We start from the raw sequence: 17,500 nt of genomic DNA, 5'->3' as shown, positions 1-17,500 counted from the left end.
CATAATTTGGAGTCAGTTTATGAGGGAAACGTGAACCAGAAGTGTGTCAACCCTTAAAATAATACAGTATTGTGTAAAAGTAATGCAAGCGAAATGCGCAAATTTCGTTCTTTGATCCCGCAATTATTAGACAAAAGTTTGCTGGAAAGTTCGATTGAAATTTTACTGCCTGTCAAGTGATAATTCACTATAACAAAGGACCATATTTCTTTGAATTATCAATAAGTTAACGAAAATTCGCGAGCACTAAGGATAATTTACCAGCCTATACACAAAATTTCATAGGACACTGAACAGCAGTTCGCCAGCATTCACACAATTTTCTTTTCGCGACTGAACCATGTACAAAAAAACTGTCATGTAACTTACACAAGATAAATTTTGATACATGTATTTGTTTGTAAATTTGTTCAAGAGAACACAGTATGCAGTCATTGACTGCCTTATAAGATGATAACATACAGTGTTATGCATTACTTGAATCTCACATGCCTAAAATTTGCAAAAGGTTTTTAAGCAGGTTCATTCTCTTGAGTTCAGTTTCATACGCAGAGAATTAGAACGTACTTACCTTATTATGAAGACAGCGAGCTCAGTTTGTTTCCCAAACAAAACAAAAACATCTCCAGTTCTGGCTGTTTAAACTGCTTAAGCAAACAGCGACAAACAACTTGAACGAAGTGCAAATCAACAAAAGCAATTACGCAACGATGCTTTTCATGTCAAAACAAGTCAGTCTGTCAAAAATTTGCGCGATCCTGCAAAAAATAAAAATTGGCCCAAAATGCTATATACACCCTTTTTGCACGAAAGTCTTCAATTAGTAAACAGACGCTTAGCCAAATAGGTATCTATTAATTTTGTTGAATTGATATCATTTTTATTATTTTTGTAGCGACTGGCAGAGGATTTAGAGTATGCTGATATTCTAAACAGAGCCTCATGTAAGTAACATTATTGTTAAGGTGCTACTTACATATTACAGGCAAAGGACAAAAAAATTCCAATATTGTAAGCATGTAAATTAATGTCTTTATAATTTACGATAAAAGCTGTTTGTAACTTAAACTGAAGTAAATTTTCATTAATTCTCTGTTTTGAATTTATATTATTCCACAGTTTGTAAAAATTCTTTGGTCCAACTTGCTCATGTGGCAGCATTTGCTTGTTCAACTTATTCAACTGTGCTTGGAAGGTAAGAACAGCTACAGTTAGTCTGATATGAAAGTTTCAACACAATTGAAAACACAGTGTTTCATTCTTGTTGTAGGTTCTGGAAACCTTTCAACCCACTGTTAGGAGAAACATTTGAGTTTATTAATCATGATGTTGGATATGCCCTCATAGCAGAACAGGCAAGTAAAACATACCAAAAACAATGTCACAAGTTAAATTTACTGCACTTTCGTACTTCTCTCACTCTGGCATCCAGCTGTAAGCCTTAAGGGAAGTTTGGAAACAAATCAACAATCTTTTGCAAATTTCATTCAAAGTAGGATTGACAATAAAACTAAATCTATAAATTAAAAATCATCTCAGTTTTGTTTGAGATTGCTTTCTGTGATAAATGTACACTGATCAGATGCATGTTGGTGTAAAACTCGATCTCTCATTTTCAGCAATGCTATGGCTTTCAATACATGTATTAAAGATATAAAATATCCCTGATTTTCAGATTAGTCTATCAGCTGAGGTGGTTGTATGGCTCACTTATGGGGAACAAATGAAAGTTGTATGTTCCTAATCCTTGACTATTAAGTATCGTTAAAATGCATGATAGCAAGGATAGAACGGTAGCTTTCACTTTGTAGATGGAATTTTAAATTTACCCCCAATACCCTCCTTTTGGTTGCCATCTTGGAATTCTAAAAAAAAAGCATTAAAAAGTGTTATTTTCCTATATTTCTTTTCTTAGAGGCACATGATATTTTGCCTGGACGTGTATTTGGAGTAATTAGTATCTTAGACACTATTTCAATATTGTCTGTGGTTGTTCAAGCTATGATGACGTCATAAATTACGTTACAGTGGCCGATATTTTTTTTTTCAGTTTGTGTATTCAACCTCTATTTTAAACCATCTGAAGTAACTAAATTACCAATAAGGTGCTCCACATCACAGTACTAGAAAAACACCTTTTCTACATTAAGTTAATTAAGCACACTATGCCATGAACCGATATACCATAACTCAATGTATACACACGTAACTAGGTTCACACTTCAATTTAGAGCTTGGTTGAGTACAGAAGCGCCCCGATCGTATAATGCCCTTTGTCACTGCTGTCACTTGCATTTGGATCTATAGCTTCTCAAACTCACAAACAATTCATCAAGCCTAAATACGGTAAATTATGACCGTGACGTTGTTTGGATATCTGATTGTTTTAGCAGATATTTCTACGAGTTTATTTTTCTGTTTCTTCTTAGTTTTAGTTCCAATCGAGAAGTTCTATAAAACACTCAAGAATCTGTTTGAGCACCTTTCCAAACACCTCAAAAATTGTCAAAAATACTCGGCTACTGGCGTTGTATTTCAACTGTCTTCTCTGTGGTGACGGCTCCCCCTCCAGATTGCTGCTTGATAATTTGCTCTTGTAATGCGACTTCATAGAGATGGCATAGCTGCAAAGCCTCTGGCGTAGTGGACTTCACAGCGCAGTGCATCCATACTCTGGCACTCCTTCCCTTACAGCTGTCACACGAGTGCCTCCTCCAGTATCTCTTCGGATACTGTTCACTCCTTCCCAATTCTCGCCACACCTGTATTGGAGAATTAGAAGCTGAACTGCTTCCCGGAGAGTGTCAACCTGTGATCGTGTGTACGCCAATTAGGACTTTCATGAAGTAGTGCTTGTCAATGCAGCCGTTGATAACTAAAGAAATTTCATCATTCTGGTCTTTCCACCTCTTCCATTCTTCATGTAGCACATTCGAAGGTTTTGGCTTTGAGCAAGTAGTAGGACAAAGATATCAGTGTCAGAGTGGATGACGCACCTGCCTCCCACGCACCAAGCATGGAGAACCATACTCATATTGGCCTCTTCGTGATTACACCCTATCTCAGGAGCTGGTTTGCATGTGGCTGCGTCTCTAGCACTGATCTTCGGTACTCACGTACATGATCCGATCACTGAGCCTGCCTCAGAATGCTTCTTTCTTCCTCTGTGACACGAGGGAATTGGCAATGTCAGGCTTGTTTGTGGTGACACTGAAAAACTGGTTCCCTGACTTTGCAGTTTTAGGTTACAAGTAGCCCCCCTTTTGCTTAGTCCGTCGAGCGAGGCCGTAGACCGTAGACCATAAATAAACTGTGAGGAAAAATGGCCGCGTAAAAATGGCGTCCCCAGGAGTTTGCATGGCCATTTTTTCTCACGGTTTTCTCTTGCATCACACACCACGGACTAAGCGAAAGAGGGACTACTCGTAGTCTATCGCAGTATAGGCAGGAAGTATGTTCTTGTACTGTTCACCGTCAGAGGTAGACACTCCTTAAAATCTTTCAACATTTTTGATCGACACCTCGTGATACATGTTGAACACTATGTCCACGTGCCTTTTGCCGGTGCCCATTACCAACTCAAACACTCTCTTAGCGACCACATGAGACATACCTCCAGAGGGCGCGATATTCAACTTCTGCAAGACCACCATTCCAGGTATACTGAAAACACTGGTTGCATTCTCGGAAATTTCTTGGTAACTGTGATGCATCACTCTAGCTGTTAGGAGAGTTTGGCTTTGCGCAGTTGTTTTTCACGGGAGTCCACAAGGATGGGAAAGAGACCAAGGAAGTGGAAGAAACTATCCGACAAGTGCCATCAGAGCAAATACATCACGATTCACATGAGGAGGATGTACCAAATCCTAGTTGCGAACCTTACGCACAGCCTACAGATCCAAGACTTCCGCTTGGCTTTCTTCGATGAATCTAAGTAATCTGAAGCCGGTGCGATTAGATGAGCAACGGTCGTTACAAAGTCATTCACTGTCTTCTTCACCTTGCTCGCTTGGCCTGCAATAAGTCATCACTTACTTCTGTTGTCACTTTGATACCCCGGCCTGGACAAGCTCATTAATGCTGCATCTTGTTTCCATAGCAAGGTGATAACATCCTTGAGCTGATCCACCAGCTTTGCCACAGCTTTGTGTCTTCTTTGATGCTACTGGAGCCATCTCCCTTATGGATGTAGGTCTGTGATGAAGTAGTAGCCAAATACTCATGAAGAAGCTTCCTGGGCTAACCTACAACATGTAGGACCCTAACAACCGCATACAGTGCATTCATCCATCATTGATCAGATCATGGTGCACTTTCACACTTTTGTTTGTGAGACCGTATGTTTGGGAACTGTGGCTGGATGTAGGAAACAGCAAATGAATTTGAGGGCTTTGTTTCAACAAACTTGCAATTTAATATTTTATCTTCTTGCCCTCTTTTCATGAAATAATTTTGAGAACTGTACCCCACAATGTTTTTGCAATAATTATAAGTGTAAAATGATCATATTGTGACCAATAATCAGGCGTTGTGACGTCACTCATGACATCATGTACTCATAATTCAAGCACTAGAACAAATGGACATCATGTTTGTAGTTCCGGTAGGTTTAAAATTTGCATTCGAAACATGATTCGTTCACATTAAAGGAATACAAACCACTTTGGAGCTTTCCCCCAAAATCCAAGATGGCAGCAAAAGAAGGGTATGTGGGGCGAAATTTATAATTCGATTTACAAAGTGAAAGTTACTGTTCTTTCCTTGCTATCATGCATTTTTATGATGCCTAATAGTCAAAGATTAAGATAAGACATGTTTTAGCTGTTCCCCTCAAGTGAGCCATAAACCCGAATTTTCGGCTCTCAGCTGATGGACTAGATGGCCTGTGAAGACTTGTAAATACATACCATCAATACCATACATGTATTTATTTTGTAAGCATTCATCCCTTGGTTGTTTCATACTGAAGTGAAAATTTTAGTCCTATATGTAAACACGAACTTTACTGTTTGATGGCTATGATGTTGGCTTAACCCATTGACGCCTGTGCCGCAGGCTGTGACTGCCTATGACAAGCATTGGCCTTTCTTTTACTTCTGACTCCATCATCTTTGACCAAAATTTGTATCACTTATACTCAAGTTCATACCTAGGTCAGAGAGTTTGGGTCAATCGAACTTGAAATATGCACATGTAGTGTACAGTAGTTCTCGAAAATGCATCAGAGAATGAACAAGTTTGCTAGTATAGTTTGGAGAATTAGTGTGGTTCATTAATTTTGTGTTCTAGGATTGTTCCCAATCATTTGAAAGCATGTTTCGTAACTGTGATGTAGATGTTGTAAATTGCAAAGGATACTACAAAAAGGGGTCAATACAAGTCACAAAAAGGTTGGCATATATCAGTCAACATTGCTAAAAACAGGAAAAACAGAAAAAAAAGCTCTCGCGGAATTTTTTTGATCAGTGTAACATAATTTATGTTTAAACACAGAGCAAGGCTATTGAGGCTGAGGTGTTCAGCCTGTCAATCACAAATCCCAACAGGCGACCAATGCTCCCATTTGATTGGTTTACTCACTTAGGTCTAATTTTAGTGTGTACAGCGTTGCCAGTAAGTTATTGTGAGCGATCGGGTGAAATTTTTGTTTTGTTTTAGAAATAAGCAATGCCTTTTGAATCAAACGAATGATAGCTTCAGGAGAATAATTTAGAAAAGTAATTGATTTTTTTAAATTTCAACTTCATAATTTTGTTTTTCCACTTGCGAAAGCATATTGTATGTTTTCAAGCTGTTTACTCAAATTCATCCTCGGAGACCCAGGGGCAGTTAGTGGGGGCGGGGAAAAGTCTAAAAGGGCGAGAAAAAAATTTGGGCAAAGAAAAGTCAAGAAAGAGAGGAAGAGCTCCTGGGGGCAAGGTTTTAACAGACCAGTTCCAAATGGTCAGGGTTGTTTTTTCTGCCAAATCACTCAGCAGCAAGACTAGAAGTCGTTTTGTGTTTCCTTACATGAAAGATACATACAGGCCAGTCGCTCGACATGTTGTGGGTTTACTTGAGGAGAAAAGTTCCAATCACAGCACAAAATGTAGGCCGCAAGAAACTCGCTGGAAATACGCTGGGCCTTTTTGCAGGTATCATAATATTAGCGTATTTAAAAGATCACGAGTTTTTGTACACTTGCTGATGTTGATTGATAAATTTTTCAGCGTTTTGGAATTTCGCTCTCTTGGACGAAATCAATTTTTTTTTGTACATTTCTTACATCACTTGCTGTGACTGAAACTTTTCCAATCTTGAGTAATCTTTCATCGCACAGGCCAGGCAGGTATGTCAAACTTTCGCGACGCTGTGTCGAGCAGGATTTTAGTCGGTCAATGCAACATGGCTGAGAACTGTTAAACAGGGTGCGTACATGTACAGGTCCTGGAAAACTTGGTAAGTCCTGGAATTTTATTGTGGCATTTTCCAGGACTGGAAAGTCCTGGAAAAAGGCTGCTGGTCCTGGAAAGTTCTGGAAATCTGTTGAACTCAAGTAAAAAAATATGAAATGTATGGCAGACAGTAAGGAGAATTAACATTGAGATCTTGGGATGTGAAGTTTACAGTCCTGGAAAAATCAATCTGAGTCCTGGAAAAGTCCAGGAAATTTGTTTCTGAAAAAGGGTAGAATTTGTATTTCGTCAAGTAAAATTTGTGGTCCAATTCATTCAAGTGTACATATTTTCCCAGGCATAAATGAGTTGAAACCCGAGCAATATATATTGTAATTACATTAGGTGATCTGTTGTGTACGAAGCTTCTTTGCTCTTTTACAGATTATCCTTATGGCTTCCCTAAATAAGCAAATAAATAAAAACATGTAATTGGAAACACATTTTATGGAAAAGATGTCTTTGCTGCACTGCAAACTGGATTTGGAAAAAGTACAACATTTCAAATTTTACGTAATCTGGGAAAAGTCTGGATATACGTTTGGTCTCACCTTTAGTTATTGTTGTTTGCCCAGTTACAATGTTTGCATTTCTTGGGTGACAATGTATGTTGCAAATGATGCTGCTAAACACTTGATCCGTTCTTGGAATCATCACAGGATTCTGAGACCACAAGGATGTGTGCCTGTGGAAAACGTGGCTCAGACTTCATGTGCAGTGCAGCTACCAGCTAAACTGATTCCAACTGTTAATGAGGTAGTAAGAATGTGTGAAGAAAGAGGAGGCAGTTTGGCCCATGATGCAACTTTAGGCACAGATCCTTTGGTAATGAGGGCTGATCTGATCAAATCTTGTGAGAGACTGTGTTTCAGTACGCAACCGGCAGGATAAAACATATCATTTTGCTGATGTTGTGCTTGGTCAAAGAAAGAGCAATTGAGTACTTTGTGGATGTAACAACTTATCTTGGAGGGTTTCTAACTGAGTGAATGAGGTTATTTCTCTGGGAATGGTTTTTTGGGATACCCCTTTAGCCCATCCATTTGGAGCAGAAATTAAAGAGTATACTGTAATCTTAGTTTCTGTTGGACATGAGTAAACAATGTTGTGATGGCTTAACCTCACCTACTAATAGGCTATGAGCTCATATCCTACATGTACAGTAGAAATGATGTTAAGTTCTCATAGTTCACTCAGGTGTACACTACATTATTGTTATTATTATTAATATTATTATTATTATTATTTCTAATGCTTTTACTGTCTTACAAATGTCACTTACAACACATCAAAAAATAAACCACCAATTTACAATACATGGCATTACCTCACTTACTTACAATACGCAATAATTACTTATTATGATTTACACATTATGTTACTTGAGGAGTTACAATACAATGTAATTACTTATAGAAAAAAAAACAAAACAAAACAAACAAACAAAATAAAAAAAGAAAAAAATGACCTCACTATAAATTACTAAGGGAAACACCTTAAATGGTGAGAAGGAATTTCCACTTCTGTTGAAATTCCCTTTCGCCATTCCACATGGCAGCAATATATTTTTCTATCTCAATTTTATCCTGCACTAATGAGATGACGTCGCTGAAAACGAACACAGTATTATTTAGAGCGTTGATATAAAGAAAGTATTTGCCTAGTATTATGAGGTGGTTGAAGGTCAAACGGTGAGTACAAGGACGAGTAATTCCAAATAATACCTCTGGCTTGGAGAGAAGTAAACTTGCATTACTTATGGTAGAATACCAACTTTGGAACTTACACCAAAAGGAAGACGCTTGCAGGCAGCTAATAAACAACTGATGTATGTTTTGACTATCAGAGGGACAGAAAGGGCAGGATGGGGAGGCAACCTTGTTCATTTTGTATAGTATACTGTTCGTGGCTAAAATGTTGTGTATAATTTTGTGCTGCAACATTGCCGATTTAACTTCTTTTGTGGCTGTGAACGGCAGAAGATAAATTTTATTTGGATTCTCTTTTGCAATGCTGTATGATAAGAGTTTTTTTTCTGAAGTGGGAGGAGGAAGATTTTCTAAGGTTAACAGTTTGCCGTATAACATCTTGCACGTTATAGTACAGATTGGCGGCGGGGGTGTAGTAGAGTCGCCAAAATTAACGTGAAGGAACTTCTTCCAACTTTGAGGGATAGCAGATAAAAGACTATAATATTGTAAAAAGTTACAATTTAGTGTGTACTTAGTGCTTGTCAAAAAGGTCTGAAATTTGCTTTATACCTGCTCGGTGCCAATGAGGTAGATATACCATTTTTTGTCAATCGTAATGAATTTGTTGTTCAGATTGTTTGAGACAGTATCTCGGTCTTGCTGTGAGGTGTCGTAGACATGATTTCTTGCCAATGATGAATAATTTGTTTGTAAAATTCAGGAAGATGGCCATTAAGATCAAGAAAGTTGTGGTCATAATTACATTGAAAGATACCGCCGACAGTAGAGAGAAATGATTTTGGAATATACTTCCACGGTGCATCTGAGTCTGAGCACAGCCGTTTTACCCACGTTAGTTTCAAAGTCTTATCGAAAAGTACAAAATCTTTCATGCCAAGACTGCCATCCGATTTCCTCTTGATGAGGGTTGTCTTTTTTATTTTGGCTGGTTTTTTCTTCCAGATAAAATCGAACACTATTTTATTGACCTCGGTTGCAAAGTTTTTTGGAGTCTCCGTAACACTGGAGATGAATACAAGTTTGGAGAGGGCTAATGTTTTAACAATATTTATTCTACCATATATAAATAAGTCTCTTTGGGACCAGACACTTAAGGTTTTCTTTAGGGATCCTAATTTTTCAAAGAAATTTCTCTCATGAGACAATTCAATATTGTTGGTAAAATGCATGCCGAACACGTAAACAGGATCATCGCTGATTTGGAGGTTGCAAATTGTGTCTTTCCTATGGCGCATGGAACCAAGCCATAGCATTTCTGATTTTGCCTGATTTATTCTTAGGCCATTCAAACAATGAAAGTAAGTCAAATAAATTAGAAACTGACTGGATATCAGCAAGAAGGGCAGTTGTGTCGTCAGCATATTGCGTGAGCTTGACCCCTTCATTACCCTGGATATGTATGCCCTTGATGTCTTTGAACCGTTTTATACTTTGGGCAAGAACCTCCATAGCAATAACAAAGAGTATGCCTGAAAGGGGACAACCCTGATGGATGCTGCGTTCTAAGTAGAAGCGTTTAGAGGCAACGCCATTGTTAAGGACGCAACTAGAGATGTCTTTATAGAACATGCTGATCCATTGCTGGAGATTTAGTCCAAAGTTGAAAGATTCAAGACATTTTTGGATAAAGTCCCATTCAATTGAATCAAAAGCTTTTTCGAAATCTAAGAAAACAGCTACACCTGGTATATTTTTACTTTTAGTGAAGTCCATTAGTCTGATACTTTCTCCAATGAATCTACACTTTACGTAGCCAGACTGACAAGGATGTATTACACTTGGCAAGATCTTTTCCAAGCGAAGAGCAATAGTTTTGGTCGCAATTTTGTAGTCAACATTAAGTAGCGAAACTGGTCTCCAATTTGTTAAATATTCCGCGTTCTTATTCTTTTTTGGGATTAAAGAAATAATACCTGGGTGTTGAGAGATAGAAAGTGATCTGTGTTGAAATGCATAATTAAAACTTTCCACCATGAATTTACCAACAGCGTTCCAAAAAAAGCGATAGAACTCTGAAGTGAGGCAATCTGTACCTGGTGTTTTATTGCTTTCCATTGTCATAAGCGCTCGTTTACATTCATCGATAGACATAATACCTTTGCAAATTTTTGCAGTTTCTTCTGATAATGCATTTTCCGTATTAAAGAATTCGACTAACTCTGAGCTGTTTGGATTTGTGTTTTTTGATGTATATATCTGTTTAAAAAAGCGCTCTTCCTCTTCAAGAATCTCTCTCGGGTCAGTTAATTTTGCGTGATTATTGACTTTTAAGGCCATTATGTTTTTTCCTTTGGTTTGTTTTTTCTAAATTGTAGAAATACTTACTGTTTTTCTCGCCATGTTCATACCAGCACGCTCTGCTACGTATAATCGTGCCACATGTCTTAATGCTTGCTATTTTTGAAAGCTTGGTTTTTATTCTTTCTATTTCACTCAGGGAATCGCTGTACATTGTCTGGAGCTTGCACTGCAGCTTGATCATCTCCGACAAAAGGGCAGACTCTTCGTCATGCTTGCTTTTTGCGGTTTTTTTCGAAAATTTTATTGTAAATGCTCTGATTTCCATTTTAATCATTTCCCCGAACAAACCCTTGTCCTCAGTTCCCTGATGCTTTTGGCAAACTCTGGAATTAAGAAATTCAATAATTCTACATATTCTGTGTCCGACAACAATGAGTTGTTAAATTTCCAGAAGCCAGGCCCACAAGGGGGTTTGTGTTTGGAGAAAGATATAGAGAGCACGACTGCAGAGTGGTCAGAATAAATATTTGGAATTATTTTGCTCTCGCAAATTTGATTACTCGGTTGGTTTGAAATGAAGAGGTGATCTAGTCTACATTGTATTTTCTTTGAGGGGTTCACCCACGTAGGGCCAAATGAGTCCGGGTTTTTGTAGTGCCAGTTATCGAGCAGATTATGCATTTTAATCAAAGCCTTGAGTTCAATAGTTGATGCTTTTGTAATGTCAACAGGTTTGCCACCTCTTTTGTCTGAAGTGCTGATTACGCAATTAAAATCGCCTCCCAACACAAGATTTCATTACCATATTTGCTGAGAAGATTATTTGAAGGCCCCCTTAGGAATACAACCTGTTGGTTAATGGATCGTTTGGTGCATAAACATTAACCAGTACAACCTTTGTATTATCAATAACAATCTCTGCTAAAATATATCTCCTGTGATCATCTGAGGCAATTTTTTCAATGTTTACGTCAAGCTGTTGTTTAAAAAGAATCATAACTCCTCTGCTATGAGACAACCCATGCATGGCTAGATATGATTTTGCCTCCCTATTCTGTCTCCCATCTTCTGATAGTATCGAGCGAGGAATAAGTTTCTTGCAAAAAATTATATCTGATTTTTGTTGATGTAGCCAGTGAAAAACCTGTCTTCGCTTTCTCAAACTTTTTAACCCTCTTACATTTAGCGATATAATTAATTTTTTATACATTTAGATTCTCTGCAGAAGGCGAAGTCACAATATTCCAAAGAAAAAATTAAGCACTTGTTTATACTGTAGTTTTCACTGTGCGGCGAGATATCATAACTTAGTATTAATTTTTTTTTGTTGACTGAGTTAAAGTTAGATAGATAAATACATTTTAACATACTTACAACAGAAATACAACAACACACACAACACAAGCTACTCACTACTTCACACTTACCTATGCTTTTGTGCGGCGTTTACTGACTGGGTCAAAATTGGGGTACCAGCGGCAGCAATTTAGCAATGGTCAAGTTGTATGGTGGAGCAAGAGAGTTGATTAAAAATATTTAAAACTAACCGTTCATTAAACATCTGTACAGAGGGAAAAGAGCTGTTTCCGGTCCTCGGTAAAGAGAGCCATTGATTAAAAGTTTTTCTACCTTAAAGAACGCTTCTTTTTTTTCACGTTTGGCAGCCTTGAGAACGGGGTATAACTTCCTTCTTATCTCATCCACTTCCTTTGGAAAGTCGTTGGATATTCCAATGGTGCCCTTAGGAAGGTTTTTGATGAACGGCTTTATGAAGTTCTTGTCTTGATAAGCGGAGAGTTTGATTATAATTGGACAGAATTTGGAGTCTTGGCCGTCACGTGTATGCGTAGAAATCGTATGAACTCTGTCAAAGTGTATTTCCTTCACATCGTTGGGTGGAATTTTCAGCTTCGTGTGCCTAAATTCCCATAAAGCAGTCTCGGTTTCACTGTTAGATTCATGTTCTCCCTCCTTTACTCCAAAGAATTTTAAGTTGCCTCTGTGACTATGGCATTCCAGTTTGATATGCCATCTTTGTAATTCCTTGAGTTCTTTATTTATTCAGTCTTGATCGGCATTGATCAAACACAAAAGAAAGAAAACTTCTTCCCCTACAATTACTAAGATTAGTGACCTGAACTTGATTTGTTGACACTGCAATATTTGTTCTTAATGACAGACCGTATTATATTTTATATTGTATTTAATATTGAAAATCCTCCTCCTCACTTCTGCCAATAGTGTGAGTTGTGGCGGTTATGGGAAGTCTATTTGATAGAGAGGGAGGGTTTAATAGAGAAGGGGACTTAAATTAGCAAAACAGAAGCAAGTGGTCAGCTTACCACTCAATATTTGTAGGTCTTCAACAGGGTAGTGTTATGTTGGAGATTAAACTTCAATTCTTTCAGCACACCATTACCAGTGACATTCATGTCCGAGAGAGGTTATGATTAATGTGTGAAGATTTGTTTGGACTGGCATGCTAAAATTGCATTGGTAATACTGTTGTTTGGTTTAATTTATTTTGACAGACAACAGGCAAAGGGAAGGGGGATTATTAAAGGGGGGGATACCTTAAAACAGGATTTACAGCATTGTGAATTTTAACTTGAGAAAGGAGAAGTTATTATCATCAATAACTTATTATTATGTTTGGGCTTCAAGGACATTCCATTTTTTATGACCCACCCTTTTGGGGATTGCAAAATGTTGACCCTCCTCCTTTGCCTGCTTGGGATAAAAGTAACTGACACAAACTGAAGGAACCTCTGTTACGGTTTTGTATTTAGTTTTCCTTTCATTTCCGGCGTTTCTTTCGTTTTTTCTTTCATTTATCTATTTCACTGCGTTATGACTCTTCGGACATGTCACGTTCTTGCTTAGTTGTCGCACTTCTGTTAGAGGATCGTCGGTGTTATGTTGTTGTAGGAATCATCGTCGAATTTTAAGGACCTTTATAAGCCAGCTAGAGGCATTACTGCGCGGAAAAGATATGTAAGTGTTTTATTGTTTTGTTTATTTTAGTTATATTTCATTAGGTTCGCTTTTCATCGATTATTAAGCTTTTAGTAAGTTTCTCGAGGGACCACGTGTTTAGGTTAGGAGCATTCCAGCGTGGCAAATGCTAGGATTTCGTGCATTTATTTCAAGTGTATTGGTCCCTAGCTGTTAGAAATTATTGTTCAGCATTTATACCTTGCATATTTTGTTAGATTTTTCTGTCATTTTTCGTGCGGAACATGTATTTTTCTTGTAGTATTGTTGTTATGTAACTAGCGGGTTCCGCCTCCAAATATGAATTCAGCATGCAAGTTTAACCTTTAAAATCGTTTTAGTTTCTTTATTTATACCTTATTTTCGGTTATAGTTACTGTAGTTTTTGCCTTTGTACGTTCACATTAGTTTATTTAGTTATATAATCATTATTTTCAGTTTACGAGAATCAACATATGTTGTGCAGAAGTAAACGAGCATTAATCAGAACTTTTATTGCCTTCTGTGGTCGCATTCTCCGTAAAATACTTCTCTCCGAAGCCCGACACTTCTCGATTCGTCTGTGATTGTCGTAGCTTCAATTACAACCTCTGAAGGAAGACTGTCTGGAACATTTCTTTGTTGGGGGGTGGGTTGGCTATGATGTAGAAGGAAAGTGTCAGTTTCTTACAGAATCTTAGACATAATCTTATTTCCCCATATATGTGTAAGTGCAAATGTATTAGTTAATGTATACTTAAATATTGGCCACTCCCCATTGGAGCTTTTCAGGACTAATGTAAACAAACAATAATAAATAAATATTCAAATAAACATAAGTAGGTTAAGATTCCCAACTGGTGGGAGGCCGACCGGTTGGCTATTTACAAGCACAGCCGAGAAGTTGAACTCAGGGCTATTGAGAACGACATCAGCTAGCGGTCAGAATGCGACTTTAACCCGAGACCTACGGTTTTCAAATCTGGCGCTCTAGCTAACCACTCAACCATGTTGCCTCCACAAAAACCGGTGGTATGTTGTTAGCATCTGTGATGTAGGCTAATCCTGCTCCTACTATGGCAGAGTTTGAATTTTTTTCTTAGACCTTTGCTTTAGGTTTATTGAACATAATTTAGAGTAGTTAAGTTGTTGATGAATATTCTTTTGAAATTGTTTTTATATCACTCTGCATTTGCTGAGCTATGAAGCTAATAACAAAACGATAAATCACATGCAAATTGCAGTATATCAGTGTTATGTTAAAAGGCACAGCTAAGATACCAGAACTAAACAGCAAAGTAATAGCTAAAAGCATGTGTGTCAAAATTTGGTAGTAATATACAATTGATTGTTATAAAAGTTGGTTCAAAACAAGGTGAGACTTGCAAAGGCATAGTTATGAGTTTCTTTATGTATGGAAGGGAATTGAGAAATGTATTAAATTTAAGCAAAAAGAAGTACAGTTTACTAGATAAGAGACTTGTTTGATAACAGTGTGCTTTATTTCTTGAACTGGAACTAAAGAAAACTTCATTATTGGTTTACATGTTTCTTACAATCAGGTAAACACAATGTTCAGGATCAATTTCCTGACCAATTTATAAATGTTTATTTGCAATTCTAATCCATTGTACATGTACAGTACCAATGTTCTGATAACAGTGGTAACTTAGGTCCAAAAAATACCAAGTGGCTTTTTTTAAACCGACAAGTACAGGCTGAGTCAGTAGGTTGTTTACCTACTATAGTTTTTACTTATTTTAGTGTTTACTTGTAACTTAGCTTACTAGTAAGTAATACCTAACATACCTACGTGGCCTGTGCGACAAAAGATTACTCAAGATTGGAGAAGTTTCAGTTACAGCAAGTGATGTAAGAAATATACGAAAAAAAATCCATTTTGTCAAAGAAAGCAAAATTCCAAAATGCCGAAAAATTTATCGATCGACATCAGTGAGTGTACAAAAGACTCGCTATCTTTTAAATACGCTAATATTACGATACCTGTGAAAGACCCAGTGTATTTCCGGCGAGTTTCTTGCGGATCTCCCCTACATTTTGTGCTGTGATTGGAACTTTTCTCCATGAGTAAACCCTCAACATAATTATGTCGAGCAACTGGCCTGTATGTATCTTTCATGTAAGGGAACACGAAACGACTCCTAGTCTTGCTGCTCGGTGATTGGGCCGAAAAAAATGAAGGTTTTCTGGCACCAATCAGAAGCCAGAACTACTCCGACCATTTGGAACTGGTCTGTTAAGACCTCATCCCAAGGGGCTCTTCCTCTCCTTGACTTTTCTTTGCCCGAATTTTTTTCTCGCCTGTTTAGACTTTTCCCTGCCCCCACTAACTGCCCCTGGGTCTCTGAATGACTCAAATTAGAATGCTGTGTCTAGTACTTTTGATGCCAGAAAGAAAATGGAGTCTCTTTGCAGTTGAGAAAACTCGAAAAAGACCCAAGATACAAGCAGACAGTCCCAAAATAAATTATTATTATATCTACAGTAATATGGTTATTCTTCAGCCAGTTATCTAAAAGAGACTCCATTAGGTGAGCATTGGCTACTGTTGGCTGTTGCTCAAATTCAGTTGGTCTTTCATGAACACAATTTTTGTTCTGATTGCATTCAGCCATGAGTCTTCCTTCTCCTAATGTCAATATTCAGGCAAACTCTTCATTTGTCATTTTTCAAGTTCTCTTTTTTTTTCGGCATAGTATTATTTTTTTTTTGGAATATAGAACAGTTTGAGGAATAGCTCAGCATTGTTCAATATGCATTTTGGAGTTACACAATCGTAATGCTTAAAAACCCGAATAAATTTTATTATCCCACCAAAATCCACCTGTGTTCACAGGCTAATCAAAATCACCTCTTACGAGATTTGTTTTGGTTCACAGCATGCCAGGATAAATGGAAATAGATAGCTCATTGATTGCAGGCATCAGCTTTGCTATTTTAGTTAGCGGCAAAATTTGAATGTACGCACAAAAAATACTGAACACACTACCTGGATGTGATACAGACTATCTTAATTGAATCAGTGCATGCAGTCCTACCATAGAAATTAAGACCAACGCATTGTGTATTGTACTGATTATGGGTGTTAGTACTGACCGGTTTCAAATCGGTCTTTCTCCAAAATGTAATCAATGATAGAGATGCCTTTTCCTGAGACCAACTTATTGGGAGGGAGGTTTTGTCTTCTGCAATCTCTTTTTGCTTATTAAAGCTGTCAACCCCTGACTACCAGTACCATATTACCAATGGGCTCTCTTAACCCATTGATGCCTGCATAAAATTGCTTGTGACCCACCCCAAATTCCTTGGCATTTTTAAAAATATTTCAAAGCGAGCGTAAACACAAAAATAAACCAAAATAACAAAATAACACCTCATAGTGAAAGAAAAACTGTAAGCTTAAATCAAAAGGACAACAAAAACAAGCCAATGTTTTGAGATCAATCGTATTTCTACTGTGTTAAATTAGTGGCCACTTAGTTCTTTTCTCAGCAGTTCTGTAATAAGACTTCAAAAATATATTTGAACAAAGCGAATAAACTGAACAAACAAACCACCGTAAATTTCAATGTGCGTGTTTCACATGTCTAAGGTACTGTTCACTTTTAAAACCTGAAATTCCAAAGTAAATGCAAACAAATGAAAGAAATACGAGAAAGGAAGTTCAATTTATAACAATAAATTTTTATTCAAAAAGGCAAAGAAACATTTTAAAGCATAAAAATGTTCAAAATCTTCACAGACAGGCTTCGCTATATGACCATGTGTTCAAATTAACTCTTCATGCTAAAGCAAAAGTTTCAGTTTTCACTAACAACTTTTGCAGTCATTTTATCAGCTATGGCTTAGCTAATTGTCCCAAAAGTTGAATTGAACTTCGAAATAAATACTGTACATTACAATTTTTGTTTTCTAAAGTCTGGGAAGCTGCTTTAATCGGCGACCTGTATTCAAAACTTACTTGAAAGCGTACCGATCGCCATGTTTTCGCAGTGGTCAAAGAAAAGAAAAATTCTTCACCAGACAGATTTTAAGGCTCTGCTGTCCTTGGTCTTCCATTTTGGGGGTGGCTTAAGGTCATTCCCCCGAAAAAGAATGCACGATAGATTTTCATCCATT

General features: G+C 37.5%; 2 protein-coding genes across 3 annotated transcripts in view; one reads left to right on the top strand and one right to left on the bottom strand.

Moving 5' to 3' along the window:
• LOC145482671 (endothelin-converting enzyme 1-like) overlaps positions 1 to 17,500 on the bottom strand; it is a 434,574-nt gene that overhangs the window by 2,037 nt on the left and 415,037 nt on the right. The gene's annotated exons all lie outside the window — the stretch shown is intronic.
• LOC145482693 (oxysterol-binding protein 2-like) overlaps positions 1 to 17,500 on the top strand; it is a 157,658-nt gene that overhangs the window by 43,759 nt on the left and 96,399 nt on the right. For both annotated transcript variants that reach the window (XM_081461332.1, XM_081461333.1), the window contains 3 exons: positions 896 to 944; positions 1,120 to 1,195; positions 1,271 to 1,355. In XM_081461332.1, coding sequence (XP_081317458.1) covers positions 896 to 944; positions 1,120 to 1,195; positions 1,271 to 1,355 — 210 coding nt within the window. The remainder of the gene's footprint in view (positions 1 to 895; positions 945 to 1,119; positions 1,196 to 1,270; positions 1,356 to 17,500) is intronic.

The sequence above is a fragment of the Orbicella franksi genome, chromosome 3 (genome assembly GCF_964199315.1).
Source record: "Orbicella franksi chromosome 3, jaOrbFran1.1, whole genome shotgun sequence".
In the NCBI taxonomy this organism is placed as follows: domain Eukaryota; kingdom Metazoa; phylum Cnidaria; class Anthozoa; order Scleractinia; family Merulinidae; genus Orbicella; species Orbicella franksi.
Note: the sequence above shows the minus strand (reverse complement) of the source record. Positions and strands in the feature narration are given on the sequence as shown.